This window comes from Lactuca virosa, chromosome 4 (genome assembly GCF_052849685.1).
Source record: "Lactuca virosa cultivar CGN04683 chromosome 4, Lactuca_virosa_CGN04683_v6, whole genome shotgun sequence".
In the NCBI taxonomy this organism is placed as follows: domain Eukaryota; kingdom Viridiplantae; phylum Streptophyta; class Magnoliopsida; order Asterales; family Asteraceae; genus Lactuca; species Lactuca virosa.
Genome location: NC_136429.1, coordinates 211,030,154 through 211,053,505, shown reverse-complemented (window position 1 = coordinate 211,053,505; position 23,352 = coordinate 211,030,154). Strand labels below are relative to the sequence as shown.

General features: G+C 31.6%; 1 protein-coding gene across 1 annotated transcript; it reads left to right on the top strand.

Annotated features, from left to right (window-relative positions):
* Positions 1-7,833: 7,833 nt before the first annotated feature.
* LOC145105555 (mitochondrial-processing peptidase subunit alpha-like) lies at positions 7,834-9,129 on the top strand. The gene is made up of 4 exons (XM_079042637.1): positions 7,834-7,998; positions 8,151-8,258; positions 8,697-8,864; positions 8,971-9,129. Exons 1-4 carry the CDS (start codon positions 7,834-7,836, stop codon positions 9,127-9,129), a joined length of 600 nt encoding a protein of 199 aa, XP_078898763.1.
* The last annotated feature ends 14,223 nt before the right edge of the window (positions 9,130-23,352 follow it).

The following is a 23,352-nucleotide window of genomic DNA, read 5'->3' as shown; positions in this document are numbered from 1 at the left end:
GATCATCAAGTAAAATCGAGACTACCCTCTTGAACCATCTAGTCTCTCTTGCTCAATCTCTTTTCTTCGTGATCATCAAGTAACATTGAGACTACCCTCTTGAGCCAACATAATCCTTCCTGCCCCATCAATTCTTCTTGAGCCATATACTTCCACTTGCGCCACAAAAATCCCTCTTGCGCCAACATCCTCTCTCGTGGGCCACTCTCCATCTTGGGCCATCCACATTCCCATGAGCAACATACCTTTCTGCGCAACTTCCTGATCAAACTCTTTGGTGCATCAACAATTTCCTAGTGACCATCCAAAGTTTTTTTTTTTGGCAAATCATCACTTGATCACCATTGACGATCTGTTGAGAGCACCCTATCATATCTCATCTTCGTTTTAATTGATCAGTAATACATGATCATCAAGCCTATCGTGATCTTGTCGATCATTCATCTTGGATCTCCATTCGACAACTTGGTGAGCATCACGTCTTAACTATAGTACCCAACCATGAATTGATCATTCCATGTTCAGGTGTGCCATCTTCACTGTGAATATCTCTTGACATATCTCATTAATACTCTTGGCACATCTCATTGATACTCTTGGCTCATTACCATCTATGATCATCTAGTGAGCCTTGCTTCTTTTTTCTTAAGTATTGAGTTTTTTTTTTCTTAGTTTTCGATCAGTAGACATGATCTTCTGATCATATTCTTTCCTTGTTTCTTGTGATTCTGCTGTACCATCACTCACCCATCATAATGTTTTTTTTAGCAATATTTCCTTGGTGCATCATCGGGTCTCCAACACGTTCTTGGTTTCACCCCAATCTTGACGCATCGCCCTAGTGATAAACAGCCCTGGCGCAACCACATCAAACAGCTTTGGCGCACCTTCCTCATCTGTTTTGCCATCATCTTATTTGCACAACTTCTAAGTAAGTCACCATCTCAGCCGATGTGCACATCATTGATCTATTGGCGCATCATCATCATAGTCGATGGGACCATCAACCTTATTTGGGTTTGACGCATCAACTACCTACGAGTATCAAACTCAAGTGTACCCTCCCCATCCAGTGCTTTGTGCTCTGTGTATCTTTTTTTTTTCAGATAATCCAAGAACACACACCCAAGCACAATAAAGTTTTTTTTCTTTTGTTGCTTCGATGTGTCATGCACACGACTTAACACCATGCACCTCCTTTGCAAAAAGAACCATCTCCATGCCGACGGTTTTGGTCATCGGAGGAGCAGACCCCCTCCTCTCTTCTTGGCAGCGTACTTGACTCAATCCGATGCACCATCGTCAATAACGTACCCACATACCAGCACTTTCAAGCATGGCAGCATCGTACGTTATTTTTTGCTGGTTCAAACCAATTAAAAGCACCCTTCTTTTTCTGTTGTTGCTTGCCTCGCTCTCATGAACAACATGTACGTCAAGCATCCACATGCACATTGGAACCAAAGTGATCTACTCACTGTTTCTCAAGTCAAAAAAAAAAATAATAATAATAAAAACATGATGATCACATCATGTCCACCACCAGCGTCCTGTGAACAATCAAGAAAGCTAGCTCATTGATGATCAAAGAACAATCGGAGCACATCTCCAGCCGATTCTACCTTATTCTTTGGAGGATATCCATTCACGTCAAAGCATTAAAACCCTAAGTTCATTGTGGGCCTTTCCTTCCGAGCCCTATACAACGTGTTTTATGCAACAAACCTTTTGTGACGCCTTTTTTTGTGACACTTGAACATAAGAGCAAATAACTCAATTATGATGGTCTAGGTGTCACAAAAGAAACATGTGTTGGGTGTATGTGGCTTTGCATGCACAATTTTTTTTTCTTTTCACACACGTTTTTTTTTTAATATTTTATTTCTTTTTTTTTTTGAGTTATCTTTTATAGCCAATTTTAAATCAAAGTAACCAAAGTTTAAAGTTTTATCTTTTTATTTTTCTTGGGTTCTAAAAGATATCCATAATTTAAAATAAAAAATAGAAAAAAAAACATATTTTTGAAAATATCATTTGTGATTAAAAAAATAAAATTTCTTTTCTTTCAATTTTTTTTGATATGTTATAGTCTTTTAAGGTCAAGACTTAACAACTTTGTTTTATCATAACACTCATTGATATGATTTAGCAAAATATCAAAGTTTTATTTTTGTTTTATCATAACACTCGTTTGTCGAAAAAGATCAAGTTTTTCATTGGTATTCAACACTTGATTTTTTCTTCAAACTTCTGGCCTAAATAAAACACAACACGAGTTTGCAAGTTATTCCTATCTGTTAGATTACTTTCCTATCTTGACAAAACAAGTTTTTGTCTAGATCACGTAAATTAGAACATTTTTTTTATCAATTCCAATTTTTTTTGTCACATTGACAGTTAAATTTTCTTTAAGAAAATCTTTCAAGTTCGAGAAACACATTCTCTCGAATAATTTTTAAAGTTTTTTTGTGTATCTGCTTCAACAGAAAATTCCATTGAAGCAGAGGGGGAAAATGTTAAATCAATATTTTTCCTTTCGCACACTTTTAAAACTCCTTATTTCAGTAACCATCACATAGGGGGAAACTGTTGAAAAATATTTTGATGTGATTGTCACTTGAAATAAGTTGAGTATTGATTTACATTTTCTAACAAACATTATCATAATGTTTCAGGTTGGAAAGATACTGAAGGTTCAACAAGTGTTTGAAGAATCAGATGTTGGAGCACTTGAAGTTGAACATGGAGCATCTACTGTTGACATGGATCACTTGCTGAAAGCTAGTTGAATCATCATGATCTCAGATGACACATCTAGATCATATGTGGAGCATCAAGAAATTGATGGATCATTTAGAATATTGATGGCTCATCAGTAACATTGTTGGCTCATCCACAACTCTATGGCTCAACAAGAGTTGATGACTCAACAAGAATACTTGGTGGCTCAACTCAAGTCAATGGATCAACATGATCACATTGATGACTCAACAAGACTGCACATGGCACATCATGTACGATGAAGGCACGTCCAAATGCTCAAAGGAACATGAATTTCGTCCATGACCCATCATGAACATGTGGTGGTACATCTTCAAGTTCAAGACATAGTCCAACATTCAAGAAACTACTCAACATGATCAACAACACTTCTGGAAGTTGATGACATCTAAGAAGACAATTGAACAACATGATGTTTATGTTGCTCATCACATTTTCAATGTTGATCAATAAGGTTCAAGAATTATGAAGACTCATAACTTGGATGGAACCCTAACGGAATTGGAATATTCCATCCATTCTCCGTTAAGTAGGGCAAAGGTGTCAACTAATGACTAAGTCATGATGACGTGTCAACACCTGATTGGTCAAGCCATGTCATGGGCTTTTCCTAAGCCTATAAATAGGCCCCTTGGGATCCATTATAAAGTTGCTCTTCCTTGCTCATTTCAGATCATTCTGCATAATTGTTGTTTAGATTAGTCTTCAGAGAGCCATTTGAGTGTTTTAGCTTGTCTATCATTCAAACACTTGTAACCGAATCTTCATGAATATGAGAAACATTTGAATCATTGATTTTGAACATTAAAAAACGTTTTTCTATTAACTTGATTGATTCACAACTCTTTATTTTCCGCACTACTTGCGACTTGACGATTCTGAAACTCTATTTCAATATTTTCAACACTTGGACTATTCTAGTCTAGGTTTACTGGATTTTCTCATTTCTTCAAAAATAATATTAGTTAATAGCATTTGTTAATTAAAAATGTCGTTTTTCAATTAAAAATGTCTAATTTTAGAAATTATAATATATTATTATATCTAAAACCAGAAACATCATCTTTAGAAAGAATATATATATATATATATATATATATATATATATATATATATATATATATATATATATATATATATATATATATATATATTGGTTTTTTGGTTAACAATCTATGTTAGAAAGTATGATTTGCAACCAAACCTGAAAACCGGAGATTATATTATCTCAATTAATCAAAATACCTTTACAACCCTTTTCTATTAGGCAAGTGTGCTCGTCACTATGTTATTTGAATGAAGAAATATATTCGAAAGAAAATATCTGTATAGTCTTTATTTTGATAAATGAGCGATAATAAATTATTCGCCTCTAGAAACTACTTTTTGAAATGAAACTAATCACCACCACCATATTGATATTATATCGATATAACACAAGTACATTGTCATTATGTAATCATTCTAATATAAGTTTAAACAACAATTTGTCACTCCTTTGGCCATCATTTTGATAAGTTGGCGTTCGAATGAAGACCCCCCTTTTCCTTTAAACATGCTCTCCCATCTCAACTCATTTCAAAATTACCCCTTGTCTATCAAAAACCCTAATACTTTCTTCCTCTCTATGATACTCCAGAAAAACTAGCCCATAAAATACATGTCGCCTTCATTGTCTCATCCAGCTCACCATTTACCATCGCCCATCGCCCATCACATTTATATACTGTCATCCTCACCATCACTTCCATTACCTACCCTACCCTCACCTCTTTCACCCAACTTTATCACCCCAAATACCTGACACCACACCCGCACTACCATCACCACGTCTGGTCACATCACCACCATTACCGCTGACGGGAAAACCCATGAACCACCGATACAATCATCTCTAAAAGAACGCCACCGTGCAACGATAGATTCGTCGTCTTTGAATCATTATGAATCATTAATGACTTTATCTTTGTGATTGATTTCAGTCACCGTTCGATTCAAGCATACATATGAAAATGGTTAAAATTGAAGGATGACGACCAAATCTGTAGTTTTCTTTACCAACTACGGGGCGATCTAAGTATTTTTTACTCTTCTTCTTCATGCTTTCATGTATATTCACTTACGGTGCCTAACCATATTAGTCTGTTTAAGGCAATTTTTTTAAAAAAATAGATAAGGGTAAATTAATCATTTTAGGTGTGTGAATCTATCTTGGTGACTATGTTTATGTTGCCTTTTACTGTATTTTTTGCCTTATAAATAGATGTTTCTATTTCTTGGATTTATCCATGTTGGGTTAAATGCAAAAATAATATTTCATAGTAGTGTTACTCGTATGTATGTGTGTGTGACCGAAAAAAATGGCTTAAAATAAGTAACTACAGATGCATGATTTATGATGATGATTTTTTTTACTTGCATTACAAATAAACACGTGAAATTGTTGAACAAATTGCTATTCTTTTGGGTTATGTTAATCAACGATATCACCAAAGGGTTTATGGACAAAATAAAGATACAAAAGAAGAAAATAATGACTATCAAAGTAGTTAAAGTAGTTGATTTTGTTGAACTTTTTAAGTCAGCAAAGGGAAGATGTTGATAACTATTATGATTCAACGAAGTATATCAATTTATTCTATAATCAATATTTCTTGAAGTTTGATTGTTTGGATGGTTTATTTTCGTTTTCTAATCGTGTAAGTTTATGCATCTGATGTTCACTATATTTCCTTTAGTTTTTTTCATTATTTAAAGACAAATCTCTAAAAATGGTCCCAGTGGTTTCCAGGAATATCAAGTTCAGTCCATATTCTTTATTTATTATTTTTTTATAATCAATAACGTCACCCCAATTGTTTTTTTTTCAGCAGCCACAAGAAACTACTGGTCGCTCGTTTCTTTGCCCAAAAGAATTAATCACCTCTAGAAACTAATTTATGAAAGAGCTTATCCGCACCCATCGATTGGCGCGGGTAAACGGCTATTATATATATATATATATATATATATATATATATATATATATATATATATTTTGTTTCTTTGTTTTTTTTAATGTTTTTAAGTTACATTTATCATAAATGCAACTATTAAAGTCCCATTGTTGTGTAGGTTTTGAAAAATATTGAAAAAAAAACACAAATATACATGCATGCATATATATATATATATATATATATATATATATATATATATATATATATATATATATATATATATATATATATATATATATATATATATATATATATAAACATGATCGGGTGAGCACTCTTATTTCGGTGAGGACACCTTAAAAAAATTGAAAAAAATACAAATAATAAAATCGAGCATAGTACTATATCGGAGAGAAAAAAATGGAAAAAAAATTTTGGTTCATTAAAATTGAAGCATGGATCATTTTTATGATCCATGATTCATATTTTATGATCAATGATTTAATTTTAATGATCCAAATTTTTTTTTCCAATTTTTTTCACTCCAATGTACTACTATGCTCGATTTTATGATTTGTATTTTTTTATTTTTTTTAAAATTTTTATGGTGTCCTCACGATTCCTCACCGAAAAAAGAGTCTGAACCGCAACCGAACCCTATATATATATATATATATATATATATATATATATATATATATATATATATATATATATATATATATATATATATATATATATAGACATACACACACATGCACATTACAAAAAATAATGATAATAAAAAATATCAAATATTTTTTTGAGCTTAGATTTAGGTTAGTCGTTGCTTTGTAAGACTAATGATCGTCTTGATTTTGAAAAATGATGAGCGGTTTAGGAGTTTTAACAATAACTTAACAATATATATATATATATATATATATATATATATATATATATATATATATATATATATATATATATATAGAGGTCAAAATTTAACAAACTAATTTGTAATCAAATTATTAACACTACTAGAAAAATATCCATTAATGACATGTGAACCATGACACACGTTTTATGATATGCAAAAGTGTGTGCCTTAAAAATAATGTCAGCGCTACCAAAATTTGAAGGATTTAGGGCGCGCATTTTTGCATGCCCTAAAATTAGTGTCACAAAAAAAAAAAAAAAAACACGGAAGGCACCTATCATAAAAAGTGTTTCGTGAAATCATGTCGGTTTATATTTTCTTTAAGGGTACAGGTGCATCTTCTTCTTTAGTAGCTAACGGGGGAAAATGAAATCCCAAAAAATTTGAAAAGTTGTCGTATTCAACTCTACCTTCTCTCCATCTGTTTACCTCCTCAAGCTTTTATCTTTTCTCCCCGGTTTTCTCTCTCGTTCTCTCACTAGAATACTAAAAACTCCCTAATATCACAAGCACTCTTCTTTCTCTCTTTCGAATACCCATAAACGTTCGAACAACACTGGCCACTCTTCCTTTCTCCCACACCAGCATCGCACCACCACCAAACCTCCGATCTCGCACCACTAAGTATCTATGACCATCTTCTAGGGCTCGAAAGAACCTTCTCTATATTATACTGAAAATATTTTTCCCATCTCATTATTCCCGTTCACTTTCACCTTCACAATATAACATTGTTAATCGATAACCCCTACCCTTTTAGTGTGATATATATGGCTCAAATCAACTTCTCCACTACAACTTCATTGAAAGTGCAATTTTGACCCTGATTTGGTCATCGATCCCCTTTTCAACATCGAGGAAATTTTAGGGAAAGGTAGTAATCATACATGTTTTAGCCATAAGCGACCAGTATTTTGTGGTTTAATCAAAACCTTCAATTTTTTTTTTCAATTTTGGATTCAAATTTGACATGCTTATACTATTATCATATGAATAGAAAATCCAAGGTTCTAAATATTATTGGAAGGCTTTGGTGTTAGTGATACTAAACATCAGACCTGTTGGGTGTTTCATTTTTACTTTCTTTCCCGATTAAGTCCTAACTTTTTACTAATTTGCCCTATTGGCTTGTATGTTAACAGTGGCTCAATCTATAAAACACTAGCTTTATATGGAGCTACACATGTTCTTGAACGTATGGCCTTCAAAAGCACACTTAATAGGGGCCACTTGTGTGTTGTGCGCGAAGTGGAGGTAATTGCTGGCAATGTGGCAGCTTCTGCTTCTAGGGAACAAATAGGTTACTCTTATGATGCTTTGAGGAGTTATGTTCCTCAAATGGTGAAGCTACTTGTTGACTCTGTAAGAAATCAAGCTTTGTTGGATTAGGAGGCCAAAGAACAGGTGCTCGTTTACTTGTTTCCTTTTCACTTTATTTCTTGTCATTTATCTTTTTGAAAGTTGTGTTTTACGTACTTTATGATTAAAAACATTACTTTTATTTATTTATACAGATTGAGAAGGTGAAGGGTGAGATTGGTGAGTATGCCAACAATCCTCTTCTTGCCTCAGAAGTCTTATTCCACAGAATAAACAGTACAGTTTTGGAGGATTTTGTAGTTGTGAGTCTCACACCTTATATTTTATGGTTACAAGAAAGAAAATAAGAAATAGCATTGTATTTTCATTGATTTGTTTACCATATCATCCTACTTTCACTATACTTTGAAAAATCTACCATGTTATAGCAATGTCAATTAAATACAAATCAATTTGTATCTTTAGATTTTTTAAACTAGAATGTCCCAATAAGAAAAAAGTTGAAAGAAGAATGTCATCATTAATCATTAGTTAGATTTTTCAAAGCACAATGGTGTTCTATAAACTAGAAACTAGAAAGAAATTAATACATGATGATATAATACACAAATAAATGACATTAAGTTGTTATTTTATGCATTTAACAACTAGAGTATCTGGTATTAGTATTACAATCATCCTATTTATTGATTCCATGTGGACTTTGTTCTTGAAAGAAAATGTTGTTTGTAAATGATTAGGCAAACTATACAGCTCCTCGAATGGTACTTGTTGCATCAGGAGTTGAACATGAGGAACTGTTGAAATATGCAGAGCCTCTTCTCTCTGATTTTCCAGGTGGCACTCAGGTTGAGGAGCCGAAATCAATGTATGTTGGAGGTGATCACCGTGTTATGGCTGACATAGGGGTAGGTGTGTATTTTAAGTTCATTTATGTATCCTTTTTTATTGACTAAATTTCCCTCTGTCATCCTAAGGTATTGAATAAATTACCCTTTATCAATTGTCATACAGAGAACTAGTTTTGCTCTTGCATTTGAACTTCCTGGTGGCTGGCTTAAGGAGACTTTCCCGATAACATATCTGATGCACCAAACAATTTTGACACCAAACTCTACTGTTTCCATATCAGCATCTGATGTCATGCTTTCTTTTGCTGCTTTTCCTATATAAATCCCAGGAGAGGTATGATTTTGAAACAGAGAAATTAACTTTTAACTTTTAATTGTTAATCTTAATTCTTAAATCTTAATATCTTAATTAAGCTTATTAACAACTTTTTAGGTGGTCTTTCTTCACCCTCTTCATAATTATTCTATTATTGCATATGACCCTTCTGCCCTTGGAAGCGGCCTATAAAATGGCCGTTGAATGGGTGTCCACTCTTACCCACCGCTCTCCGATGTGGTCGATGGTCGTTAGCCGAACGAATTTGATAGGACATAATCTAATTAATAAGTATAATGATATAAAGAAACTAAACTATTTAAAAACAAATACCACTCTTAGTTACATTAGGAAAAGTGTGAAAAGTATGCTAATCCATGAAAACACACATCATGCTTTATATGTCGTTAATTGAGAGTGTGTGATTAACCGAAACACTAATATGGACTATAAAGAGATATGATGTTCATCTCGAAAATTATCATTTTTGATGGAGTGTGTGTGGTTTACCGGCACATCAATGTCAGATGATAAGTGACATCGAGGTTGTCAAGCGGGTTTGCAGGGTTATTCACATATCGTTTGTGATCCTCGACATCCCATTCACAAAACTGAGAGCATAATCCGAGATTAAGCATGCCATTGATAAGATTCAATGAATCTCAAAAGATCTAGGAGTTTCATAAGATTGGAATTGGTAAAAGTCTTACCTACCAAAACTGCATTCGAATTTGATTACGACATCCCTCTTCAAAGATCAAATCGAAAATATGGATCCTAGCCTTAACTTAAATTTTGGGTTTATAATTAAGGATTAAAATCAACTAACTTGAATTCTCTTTTTCTCCTATTTATTAAAAATGTCTTACGAATATAGAGATGGTCTTCGTCATTCTTAAGGAAATAGTTTTCCTCAATCTTCCAAAGATGGTCTTCCAATTTCAAGTCAAGGTAAAATTGTTTTTCCCTTCCTTAGGAAATGATGGAACTAGAAATCATCTCTCTTCCACCTCCTCCTCCTGTGACTCAATCCCTATTTGCATGTAAACATCAAGATGGAAACTTTGTGTGTACATGTTCTGAAACGAATTCGTACATTGATAAGTTGCATAGATTGGGAGTCGTTTTCCCAGGGGAGAAAGTCGTTGATTTGTTTTTCTCTTGCTTCCTAAGTCACGTGGTTAGTTTGTTAAAAACTTTCATACGAGGAATCTCGATGTGAACCTAATTGATCTGACCCAAATGAAGATTGTTGTTGAAGCAGAAATGCTTAAGAGCATATCTAAAGCAGAGATGCTTATTGGGTCTAATAACAAGGCTTCCATGGACATTAAAATAGTGACAATGGTGGTCCATAAAATATTTCTCTGCCCAATGGAAAGGGGTTATCCAAGATCAAATTGTTTGATCGTATGGTAAAAAGAAAGGCTAGCTCTGGGATCGTTCCATGTATAGACCTCAAAGAGCCCAGTTATTTCTACTACAAATTAAAGGGACATTGGAAATGAAGCAGCCTAAAATACCTGAAAGATCTTAGAGATAGTAATGTCAAGTCGTGTGACTCTATTTCAGGTACATCCATGATCTGAATCCATTGTTTTATAAGTTCTTATTCATACACTCTTAATACATGATGCCATGATCATATTTTGATAGGATTAAAGGAGTTAAGAGAAAGATGTAATCTTGAGCAAGGTGAGCTAAGTATGGTCATGAGAAATGGACTTTGGTCACATGGTTCGAAGATCAGAATTCAGAGCTACTACTAAGGAGTTGGGATAATTTAATAGATTGTTATTATTCTTTGAAGACATCTAGAAACATAGTTTTCATTTTATGCATTGTAAGGACGAATTCAAACTTTTCATTTAATTTCAATAAAGTGAAACTTTGGTTTATTTGGTCGCCTAATTTATATTTTCTTGCAATGGCATTTATGAAAGTGTTGGCTATATTTATCATATTGGTAATATTAATTGTGGATTTGATTCTTTTAGTTAATTAACATCATCCCATTTAATTTATTTCGAATAATATAACAAAAAGAAATAATTCAAGTAACAAAAACTGGCCTCGCCGACGGAAGGAAAATTGGGTCGTTACACCATAATAGCTTTCCATTTCTTTAATATACTCAAAACATCAGAGTTATGCTTTAAGAAATAAACTCAACCTTTCCTCGTGTAATCGCCAATGAAAGTGACATAGTATCGGGATCTTCCCACTAAAGAAGCAGAAATGGGACCATAAACTTCTGAATAAACTAACTCTAACTTCAGAGACTTAGGCGGGTGACCTATCTCTTTGAAAGTAACTTTTTTATGTTTACTAACAACACATGGCTCACACAAATCAACTGTCACTGTCTTCAGATATGGTATTATTCCTCTGCATACTAACATATTTATTCCCTTCTCACTCATATACCTAAGTCTTTGGTGCCATACAGTGGATGCCCCAACTTCTTCAACAACATATTTTTTAGTATCAGAAACCTTCATCATATAGAGTGTACCTTGCTTTTGATCTTTAATAATTACTAAGTTTCCCTTTGTAAGTTTCCACTAATGATCACAAAATGTAACTTGGTGACCTTCATCATCAATATGCCCCACTAATATTAGCATCCTCTTCAAATCTGGCATAAACTTGAGATTCTTCAAAGTCCAATTCGTACTCAAAGTCGTTTTGAGGACCGCATCTTCGACAATGGTAATATCTAGGCTCTTGTTGTCTTCTAATCTAACCTTCCCTATTGCCAAAAATTTTGCGTTACATCACTGGAATGACTAGGATGGAACGATGAACATCAAACCATGATCTGGGATTCCGTTGAGTGTTTGATACAACAAATGAGTGCCTCATCTTCAGTATCTACTGCCATATTAACTTCCTTCTTGGCTTTATCTGTTGAAGGTTGTGGGCACTGATTTCAAAAATGACCCTTCTCATTAGAGTTCCAACAGAAGAATCTATTATACCATGTTGATTGTAATAATTCTCTTTGTTTTTTTTAATATAAGTGTACATGCAATATTTTAGTTGTATACATTGTTGGAAATCTAATGAGCTCTCCAAAATTAAGTAATTTATGTCCTCCAAATTAAATTAGTGGATTAATTATTATTATTTCCAAGTATATAAATGTATTTACTTATTCGTAGAGGTTTAGCAATACAAGGTAAGAAATTAGCATAACATTAAAAAGCTCAGTATTTTTGTATAAGAACCATAAACAATGGAATATATATATATATATATATATATATATATATATATATATATATATATATATATATATATATATATATATATATATATATATATATATATATAATTTTTAGGACCGCAACAGATCGACACTGCTCAATGTAATAAAAATGTCAATCACTCAATGAATCAAACTCACGAAATTACTATGTAGCAGACGAAAGAGAAAGATTTTCAATCATCATAAATCATATATATATATATATATATATATATATATATATATATATATATATATATATATATATATCTTGTCTCAATCTCATTAATTTATTGAAGTTATGTATTAATTATGATTCAAAATAAAAAAAAAACAGAAATTTATATAAACTCATTCATCCCTTATAATAGCCGGGTAAGAATAATGTTGATCTTGAGTTATCATCTATCTCTTTAATTCTGTAAATTCAACTATAGTTCCCTAATCGTTGAATATTTGGTGACAGTTATGTAGGAGGAATATTGTTGACTCTAGATGTAGAAGTAGAAGTACTTTGACCTACGTTTGCTTGTTTTCGAAGAGTAGATGGTGGATGTTGATGAACAATTTCTTGTAATAGAGAGATTTGTTTTTTTCGAAATATACGTTGAAGAGCATTTTGTATTACTTCAAGAGATTGAGAAGTAGTTATGATGGTGACTTCCCCATTGTGCGGGTTCATTGATTCTAGTATAACACCACCAACTCCAGAAAATGTTTTTTTGACTTTTCGTACGCATCCTACACATAACAGGACAATTTGAAAAGTATATGTAACTGGAGTCATCATGTTTGATGTTTGCTGAAAATGTTAAACATCAATTAAAACATGTATCTTATTCTTATTAACCAAACAAATTATAATAAATGTTTATAAACAAAGTTAATTTTTTTTCAGTTTTAAAATAAAGTTGAACAGACATTAATCATATTTTTTTTAAAAGAAATTAAATATTATTCTAATTTTTGTTCCTATCCATCTTCCTACTAATAAAAAATAATGACACGTGAAATGCACTAATTTTATCGCTTAATCTTTTTTTTTACACTTGTCTTAAGCTAGTGAGTAAAGAGATAAATAGGAATGAACGATAGGATGCCAAAGACGTTTGATTTCTCTTATTAAGCATCTCAAAAGTATCGAACACATAAAAAAACCAAAAATATTTTAAACGTACCATATTAATCTATATACATGAAGGTTTAAGAAACAAAACAAAATTAAATAAAAACTAAAGTAATTACTGAAAGGGCATTACTTACAATTTTCTTGTTTGACTCCAGGTAATCGGTTGAAATCAGTTTTGTTTTGAAGGAAGTAAGATCTAGTCACACAAGACCGTGTTGTTTATAACTATATATACATATAAATTCACTTTGTGTTTTGAAATGGATATGTTGTATTTTGAAAAAGAAATATATTTGTATTAAGTAATCATTTATTCAAATATTTGTTTCCATTATATGGAATATTTCTTTTCATTATATGCAATATTTGTTTTCAATTTATGTGGCATATACTCGTACTACACATACGGTGGTTTTTTGATTTTATCCATGTGTTTATTTATTTGTATAAAACACAAACAAAAGTTGATATATAAAATAATTAAATTACAATTCTAGCTTTAATTCTTAACGTTTTTTTAATCAAATCTCTGAAAATTGGATTTTTATGAAAATAGTCAATGAATCATAGATGATTAAGCTCACCTGCGATTTCATGTTTGCTAGGTGTGATCTCATCTAGTTGGGTTGCGAACTGGACACATTTTCAACCCATACCCCGAAAATAGTGTAGAGGTATATAATGTTTTTCTTGTAATTTTCTTCTTGAAATTACAGGTGGCATTGCACAGAAGATTTCCTCTATTTATTTATGTTCCCAATAAAGTCTGTAAGTTTGATTACTATTTTGTTGATTTGGACTATGATTTCTGACATAATTGACTATGATCTCGTACAATTACACTAGTCTATATATAAAATGTTCTACCAAAAGGTAAGATTATCAATATTTATATTTTTAAAAACTTTTTCATTGTATTTTTTTTACAAAAATGAATTCTACTGAATATTTCGCTGTGTTGGTATAGAATAACAAATTGTAAATTTATATGCACAAATTTATAAACATTTAATCGTTATAAGCTAGTAAATATGTAAAAACGAGAAGAATTTGGCAAAAAAAAAAACCAAGAATGTACAAGTCACCCATGCACAAAATGGTAGGTACAAGTCACTAATGCATAAAATCACAAGTACAATTCATTGATGCATACAGTCTAACCAAATAGCCTACCTATGATTTCATGCCATCTAACTATGATTTCCTCACAGCTAAATGCAATTTTCTCTACAAGATATAACTACCTACGATTTCAGGCTCTCCACTTGTGATTTCATGCTTGCCAGATGTTATTTCCTCTTAAAGAAACAAATCACTATTTTTTTAGGGAAATTTTTCTTATGTATTACCGACTAGTTTTTCTCGAATTCTATAACCATAATTTTTTTTAATAAAGTAGCAACAATTTAGAATTTTAAATGTTGTGTGAGACGAAATTAAAAAAAATAAAAAATATACATAAGAATGTAAATGTATTATTGCCTTTTTCAACAGAGTTCCTACTTTTATTAAATTGTGTTATCCAATTAATATAAAACTATGTTCTTACTCTATCTACTATATGACATTTTGATAGTCGAGTTTGATGTTTTTTTCAAAGAAAAGTGAAAAATGGTTCTTCAGAAAGATGTGTGGGGTTAGATATATTCCTCTATTTAAGGACGGAGCCACATGAGAGCTAGGGTAAGCCCGATCTCAACATCAAATTCTAACTTTTTTAATATATATATATATATATATATATATATATATATATATATATATATATATATATATATATATATAGAGAGAGAGAGAGAGAGGAAAGTTCTTTTTGAAAACTTACAGATTTATGAAAACTTAAGAACTCCTGATCCGCACATCATTTTTTAAAACGAAAAACACTCTTGGACTCCTAGTCCAACGATTAAGAATGATCCGTGGTCCAAAAAATGATTTTATGATTATATATATATATATATATATATATATATATATATATATATATATATATATATATATAGAGAGAGAGAGAGAGAAAGAGGTTCATGTATTCTAACTATCTATTGTGGGGATGTAGAAATCAATGTAGGCCAATCATTTCAAAAACGTAAATAGGGGTATAATAGTAATCTTAAGTTTAATTACTAACATTAATTAATTAAATAAAATATTTATCCACTTATATTTGGATAGTTGCCTTATTTTTCTCCTTAACCCTATTTATTTCCTTCTCTATTCTTTAAAACACCGTGCGTCCCTGTTTTTTCCCTCTTGTCACCATCATCGTGCTTATCACATCCTACGTTCTTCCTACGAGTCAATCCTCACATAGAATAAAGAATGGGTGATTTGATCGTCACAAAGCAAAATAATGGAGGTTTTTCTTACTATATCATATATTTGTTTTGTTTTTTCTAGTTTTGTTTTTTAAATTCTCATTCAACATACCTTCATCTTATTCATATCCGATTGATTCATTCATCTTACTCACATCTGATTTTGCATGTTGCATGGTGCCAATTTCTTTGTTTGTAAATTTAATGGTGACATAGCCAAATTTGGAACATAAACAATTGTTGTCACATAAACATCATAATAAAATATATAACAACTTAATACTAAAATATGGGAAAATCACACCGAAGTTGGTTAAGTTTGACTTTCCTTCAGAAGGATTAGGTGCACTGTATGCCTATAAACATTTGTATATGCGATCGTTGTGATTTTTTAGCCACCCGCGTTGTCTTAGGTTAAGCTATTTATTTCTATGTATGTTTTTAAGCTTTTGCTTATGTATGCGTATTTAGTTTTTCAATGTATGATTGAAGAATCAAATGTTTATAATATTAAAGGTAGTTCAATGGCAATGAGACCATGTTTTGAAGTCTTATGTCATTGGCATGGTATATTTGGCTAAAGATCTTTCTTTTAGTATATTAATTCATTTCTATCCTAATTGAATATAAATTATACAAAGAAAATATGGTATTCCCATAATGTTAGTGAATATTTCTTTGGAATATGTCATCATCTAAGTTTTGCTTCTTATTTTCTGGATTTATTTTTCTTTTTGCAGATTATGTATTGCTTCTTTACCCACCACCGTCGCTAACCAAAAATGGATGTAACATGATCATCATATAGAATGAGAATACATAGTGTCAACATCTGAAAAGTAGCAATTGTACTCTTACGAAATGGATTAGCATTATATTCTTCAGAATGGATTAGCAACATATTCTGTCAGAATAGATTAGCAACAATATTCTCTCAGAATGTATTTCTCTTTTACTTAGATTTCAATGTTTTTATTTGATTTTAATCATTCTGAGTTTTATTCCTTTTAGAATAAAAGTAATTGCTAACCCTTCTTAGTCGTATTCATTAAGAATGAATGTAATTATGTTCATAGTTGTATTCGTTAAGAAAGAATGTAATTACTGATTCTAAAATATTAAAATTTCTTTCATACAAATCTGTATCAATTAAAAATAATTAATTATGATAATATATGTTTATAGTATGCTGTCAGAATACAATGTTTTTTCAAGATAATCACGAACACATTCTTTTAGACTGTCCGAATTAATATAATTATTATCAAGAAAAATGATATTTTTAAAGTTAAGAAAAATAATTATTCCCTAAAATCTACAATTTTCCTTTTTTAAATTTATGTTAACCGAGTAAACTACCTTTACAATGAAATTAGATGTTATTTTTTTAATTATCTTTAATTCATTAATATGTATTAATCACTTTCTTAAAATAACTAAAATGATTGGTCCACAGTGCACCATACAACCACACAATATATATATATATATATATATATATATATATATATATATATATATATATATATATATATATATATATATATATATATATATATATATATATATATATATGCAGACATATTTTTTGTTTCTTGATTTTTTTTTGACGTTTTCAAGTTACATTTCTCTTAAACGCTGCTATTACAGTCCCACTGTTGTGTAGGCTTTGAAAAATATTGAAAAAAACACAAATATGCATATATATATATATATATATATATATATATATATATATATATATATATATATATATATATATATATATATATAGGAAAGTTCTTTTGAGAACTTAAACATTTATGAGAACTTAAGAACTTCTAATCCACACATCATTTTTCCAAATGGAAAACACTCTAGGACTCCTAGACCAACAATTAAGAGTGATCCATGATCCAAAAAATGATTTGAAGATTATTTACATTTTCAAGTTACATTTCTCTTAAACGCTGCTATTAAAGTCTCACTGTTGTGTAGGTATTGAAAAATGTTGAAAAAAACACAAATATGCATGCATGCATATATATATGCACATTTCAAATATGCATATATATAATAATAATAAATCATCAAATATTTTTTGAACTTAGATTTGGCTTAGTCGTTGCTTTTGAAGACTAATGATGGTCTTGGTTTCGAAAAATGATTGATGAACGGTTTACGAGTTTTCACAATAACTTAATCATATATATATATATATATATATATATATATATATATATATATATATATATATATATATATATATATATATATTGTTTATTTGATTTGGTTAATTGTATACCTTTCTCTCGTCATGGTTAACCTAACCAAACTCCTACCAAATTTGGATGACCAAAAAAAGGGCCAAGTTTGTTTATATTTTTTAATGTATTTCTTTTTCCAGTAAGTCTATTAATTGTCAATTGCTTAGTAATATGTTAGATTATTTTATTTGTTAACATATTGTTGCTTATTTGGTCAAATTAATTGTAAAAATTATTAATCTTACAATCACCGTTAACATTAGATTGACCAATTTAATTAATAAACAAATGAATTTTATCACAAAATAATAATTTGAACTTTACACCGGAATTTTCTCAAATGTCTTTGTATTACTGTGTTGTACGCCATGTGCCTGTATAAGTGCTTCTTAATCTGAAACTTATTTATAAGTTGTAATCTCATTTTGTTGGTCCGTTTAACTCTTAGATGTTATGTTTGTTGGATGGTTCATAAGCAGGTCAGGAATCTTAATTTTTTTTTTTTATAAATGTGAACCTCATAGTATACGTAATCCATGAAATCAAGTAAGCTTATAATGGATTTTTTATATTTTATTTCATGGTAGTGTAGGTTTCAATGAAAAATATGGTCCTTTTTCTATATCAGCTTCCTTCCATCTTCACCCCGAATCAGAGGTCGGTCTGGTAGTTTTTCCGCTTTTTGTTTTTTTCATAGTTTCAACGAAATTAAGTGATGGTTAAGCAACAACAATATTTGCAAATTATAAAACAGAACATGAGAATGGAATAAGGTGAAAATGGATATTTTTGTTGGATTAGGTGTCTAAGCCCATAACTATAATTGGTATGTACTTGAATTGATAGTAGCAATGTCTTTTTGGGTTGCCTTCAAACCTGACAATTGAATAGGATAACTGTTAGAGAGAGAAGAATGATTTATTATTTATTACTTGGTTAATAAATTAATTTGAAATCAAGATAAATGTTTTATCAATGTATTATGGATATAATATAATGTTTAATTAATATTTAATCAGAAATTAACTTGGAGTTAATTTTGGGATTAAATGAATTAATTGAAACTGCAGGAACTAAAGGTGACAATGTTCAAAAGTTGAGCATTGAGCATTCTAGAACCTCCATTAGAGGTGGGGAACGAAATCTAGAGTGTCCTAGGGTTTCATTGGGCTCTAAGGGTGCCTTGTAAGCCTTAGGGAGGAAATTAAGGGATTAAGGTTATCTAAGATACACCTGCCTTATCCTAAACCTTCCTTATCACCTATATAAACCCCTATAGGGTTGGATTTCGTCCCATGCACTCCAAGAAAGGCTTAGAGCCAAATTTTCCACTTCCCTTCTCTCTCTCTCCATAGTAATCCTTGGTTTCTAGGTTTGTTTGTAAGCCATTAGAGGCGCGACACTTGTGGCCATTGCTACAGAAGTTCAAGATCTTCAAGGATTTGATTGTTATTACAATATAACAATCAAGGTATGTATCCTAACCATATTTATATGTTAATTTTGAAAATTACATGTGCCTCCTAGGGTTTCTAGTTTTTGTGTTCAATGCGTGTATGTCTAATAGTAAAAACATAGATCCTAAAATTAGGGTTGCATGCACACATAGGATTGTTTACTATGTATAAAACCCATCAGTGGTATCAGAGGGTATGATTTTTGTTTTCAATTAGATTTGGTACAATTGATTGAACTAGACAAAATTATGGTTTATGGCTATTAAACCCTAAGGCCTTTAAATTTTCACAAATTAGGGTTTAAGAACCCTGTTTTTCGAAAATCCCTAAACGTTTTCAAACCCTTTCCTTTGGCCACCTTGGAGTCGAAATCTAGAGTTTCCGAACCCTAGGGTTTTTGATTTTTAGGCAAAGTTGCAAGCCTTGCCTTCCACTCAAAGTAGAAGATTTCGAAATCTAAGGAATAAGTTAGTAGGTTGTTATTTTTGGTAATTATCTTGTTAATTGTTTAATTGGATAATTAAAGATATCCCTACCTGTTGGATTAGGTGTCTAAGCCCATAACTATAATTGGTATGTACTTGAATTGATAGCAGCACAGTCCTTTTGGGTTGCCCTCAAACCTAGCAACTGGACAAGGAAATTATGAAAGGAGAGATATTAATTTATAAGATTAATAAATTAATATAAATGATTTATTAATATGTTAAAAGATTAATATATTAATTAGAAATCATTATGTTTAATTAATAGTTAGCCAGAAATTAATCAGAATTAATTTTAGGGTTAAAAGTATTAATTATAAAGTGCAGGGACTAGTTTGCAATTATCAGATAGTTGAGTGGAAGGCTCCAGAACCTCCTTGGAAGGAGGTGGACGAAATCTATAGGGGAAACCCTAAGGATTTCGTCCAAGGGGCTTTGGATAAGGCCTTTGGTTTAGCTTAGGCCCCAAGCAAAGGAGTATTAGGGTTTTCCCTAAACCCTAGATCCCTCAGCTATATAAGGAGCCTCCCAGCTCCTGAATTCTCCCACTCCTTCATTGGTGAAACCCTAGGGCCGAAAATTGCATACTCCCCCTCTCTCTCTCCTTCTAATTTCCTTCTTGCTAGCTCTTGGGTGTGATTCCATTAGAGGCATTACATTTGTGGTGCTAAGCTTCCAAGAAGATCAAGATCAAGATCAAGATCAAGAGGATTGTTAATTGTTTGCTACAACAATTGAAAGGTATGTAACTCTTAAACTCTAGTTTGTTAATTTCGAAATTAGCCTCTCTCCTCTAGGGTTCTTGTTTTGCAATTCAAAGTTATATGTTCAATAGTTAAAACATAGATCCAAAGTAGGTTGCATGTGAACTTAGGAATTGTTTTCTAGTTTATTTGTTTCACCTAAAACCCATCAGTGGTATCAGAGCCATGTTTGTTTTAAATTGAATTGCTATAATAGTTGAATTGCAAATTAGGGTTTATAACCATTAAACCCTAAAGGCCAAAATTTTCGTTTTTAGGGTTTTTGGTTCAAAGGGTTTTTCGAAAAAACCTAGCCTCCATGAACCCTAATCGAAATTAGGGTTAGGGTTTTGGAAAACCCTAGCCTCCTCCCTTAAATTTCGAAATTTGCTTGTTATTTTAGGGTTTTATCTTATTTTGGATAATTATTACTTGATTGGATAATTATTGCCTAATTGGATAATTGAGAAAAATAAGGAAATTATCCTTTACCCTATTTTTCGAAATCTAGAGGGATAAGGATTAGGATTAAATTAATTGTTTAATTTGATTAGATAATCCTTACAAGATTTAATAGATTAATTAAAAGTTAATTAATAGATAATTATTAAATCTAGTTATTTGGGTTATTTTAAATTTAAATTAATAGTTTAATTTTTCGAAATTTATATATAAACCTTAAAGTTTTAAAAAGTTTAAAACACACCTTATATATGTATTATAATTAAAAGGTTAATATTATATATGTATAAGAATATGGTCAGTCAAATCGCTAGTATGCCTCATTCACGAAGCTAGTCTATAAGGGGCGTATAAGGAAACTGCCTATAAAATGGTAGTTGAATGGGTGTCCACTCTCACCCACCGCTTCCTTGATTAGTGGAGGGTCGTTAGCAGAACGGGTTTGATAGGACAACTACATCTCATTAAAAGTATAATGTTATTAAATAAAGTACTAGAACATTATTTTACAAAATCCCAACTCTAGTTACTTTAGGAAAAATGTGAAAAGTATGCTAATCCATGAAATTGCACATTATGCTTTATTGGTCGTTAGTGGAGCGTGTGTGGATTACCAGCACACTAATAGGCACTAATAAAGAGTAGTAATGGGTATCTCATAATTATCATTTTGGTGGAGCGTGTGTGGTTTACCGGCACATCAATAGTTAATGATAAAGACAATGAGGTTACCAAGCATATTTGCATGGTTATTCACATCTTGTTTGTGATCCTCGGCATCCCAGTCACAAATAGAAGAGCATAATCCGAGATTAAAACATGCCATTGAAAAGTTCAATGAATCTCAAAAGATCTAGGAGTTTCCAATACATTTAAAACTTAACCTTCTTTTTCGTTTTACATGGTGGAAATTGGTAAATCGTCATTTACCTACCTTCAAATATTCTGCAAATTGGATTACGACATCCCTCTTCCAATTTGTGGAATGTTGTGTTGGATCCTAGCCTTGATATCTCTTTTGGATGTTTTATTAAGGAATCAATCAACTAACTTGAATTTCCTCCCGTTTTGTAGATGTCAAAGTATGACAACTATGGTCTTCCTAAATCCCATGGAACAAGCCTTCCGCATGAAGATGACATTCCACGATTCGATCGAGGAACACGAGATCATGCTTCACTTCCTCCACCTCCTCCTATTGTTCTCCCTAACCCACAAGTTCAAAGGCTTGAAAAGTTCAAACTCACTCAAGCCCTTTTGGCAAGTAAACATGAAGAAGGAAAGTCAGTATATGCACACGTCTTAGAGATGAAGTCACACATTGATAGGTTAAGAATGTTGGGAGTCGTTGTCTGTGAGGAGCTGGCTGTTGACTGGGTTCTTCAGTCGCTTCCTGACTCATATAGTGAGTTCGTAAGAGAGCACTATATGTTAGACCACGACGTGACCCTCATCGATCTCACCTATTTGCTTATTGCTGCTGAATCAGCGATGATTTGGCGCACTAGAAAAGAAAAGTTGATTGGTGGATCTGCCTTCCAGACCTCTATGGATATAGGCAATGGCAACGAAAGGCATGACATGGTCGAAAAGTTTGATCATAAGAAAAAGGAAAAGTCTGAAGTAGTTCCGTGTAATGTTCCAAAAGAGTCAATTTGTTTTTATTGCCAAGAGAAGGGGCACTGGAGACGAAGCTGCCCAGTCTACCTGAGAGATCTAAGAGATGGGAGAGTCAAGAAGTATGGCTCTACTTCAGGTAAAATCCACTATCTAACTCCATTAAGTTCCTATTCATTGATTCTTAATACATAATGTGATAAGATTACATTTGAATGTTTTGCAGGATCAGAGAAATGAGAGGAAGCTTGATGGAAAAGCAAGATGAGTCTGATCACGAAGAAATGGATCACGATCGCATGGATTCGAAGATCAGATTTTGAGCTTAGAAAGTTATGATAGATTTGTTAGGAATATTTGATTACATAGTTTTTCAGTTGATTTTGCATTGTAAGGACATGTTTTCCGCTGCTTTTATGAATAAAATAAATTTTGGTTTGAATAATTTTATATATCCTTGCAATGAAATCATTATGAAAAATTGATGTTTGGATTTGATTCTTAATTATGTTATTTGTGGAA

Excerpts from the sequence above, each read along its gene's own strand:
- LOC145105555 (XM_079042637.1), top strand. The coding sequence starts at position 7,834 with ATGGCCTTCAAAAGCACACTTAATAGGGGCCACTTGTGTGTTGTGCGC. Across the intron at positions 7,999-8,150 it reads TGAAGCTACTTGTTGACTCT|ATTGAGAAGGTGAAGGGTGA; the intron begins GTAAGAAATCAA and ends TTATTTATACAG. Across the intron at positions 8,865-8,970 it reads GTGTTATGGCTGACATAGGG|AGAACTAGTTTTGCTCTTGC; the intron begins GTAGGTGTGTAT and ends ATTGTCATACAG.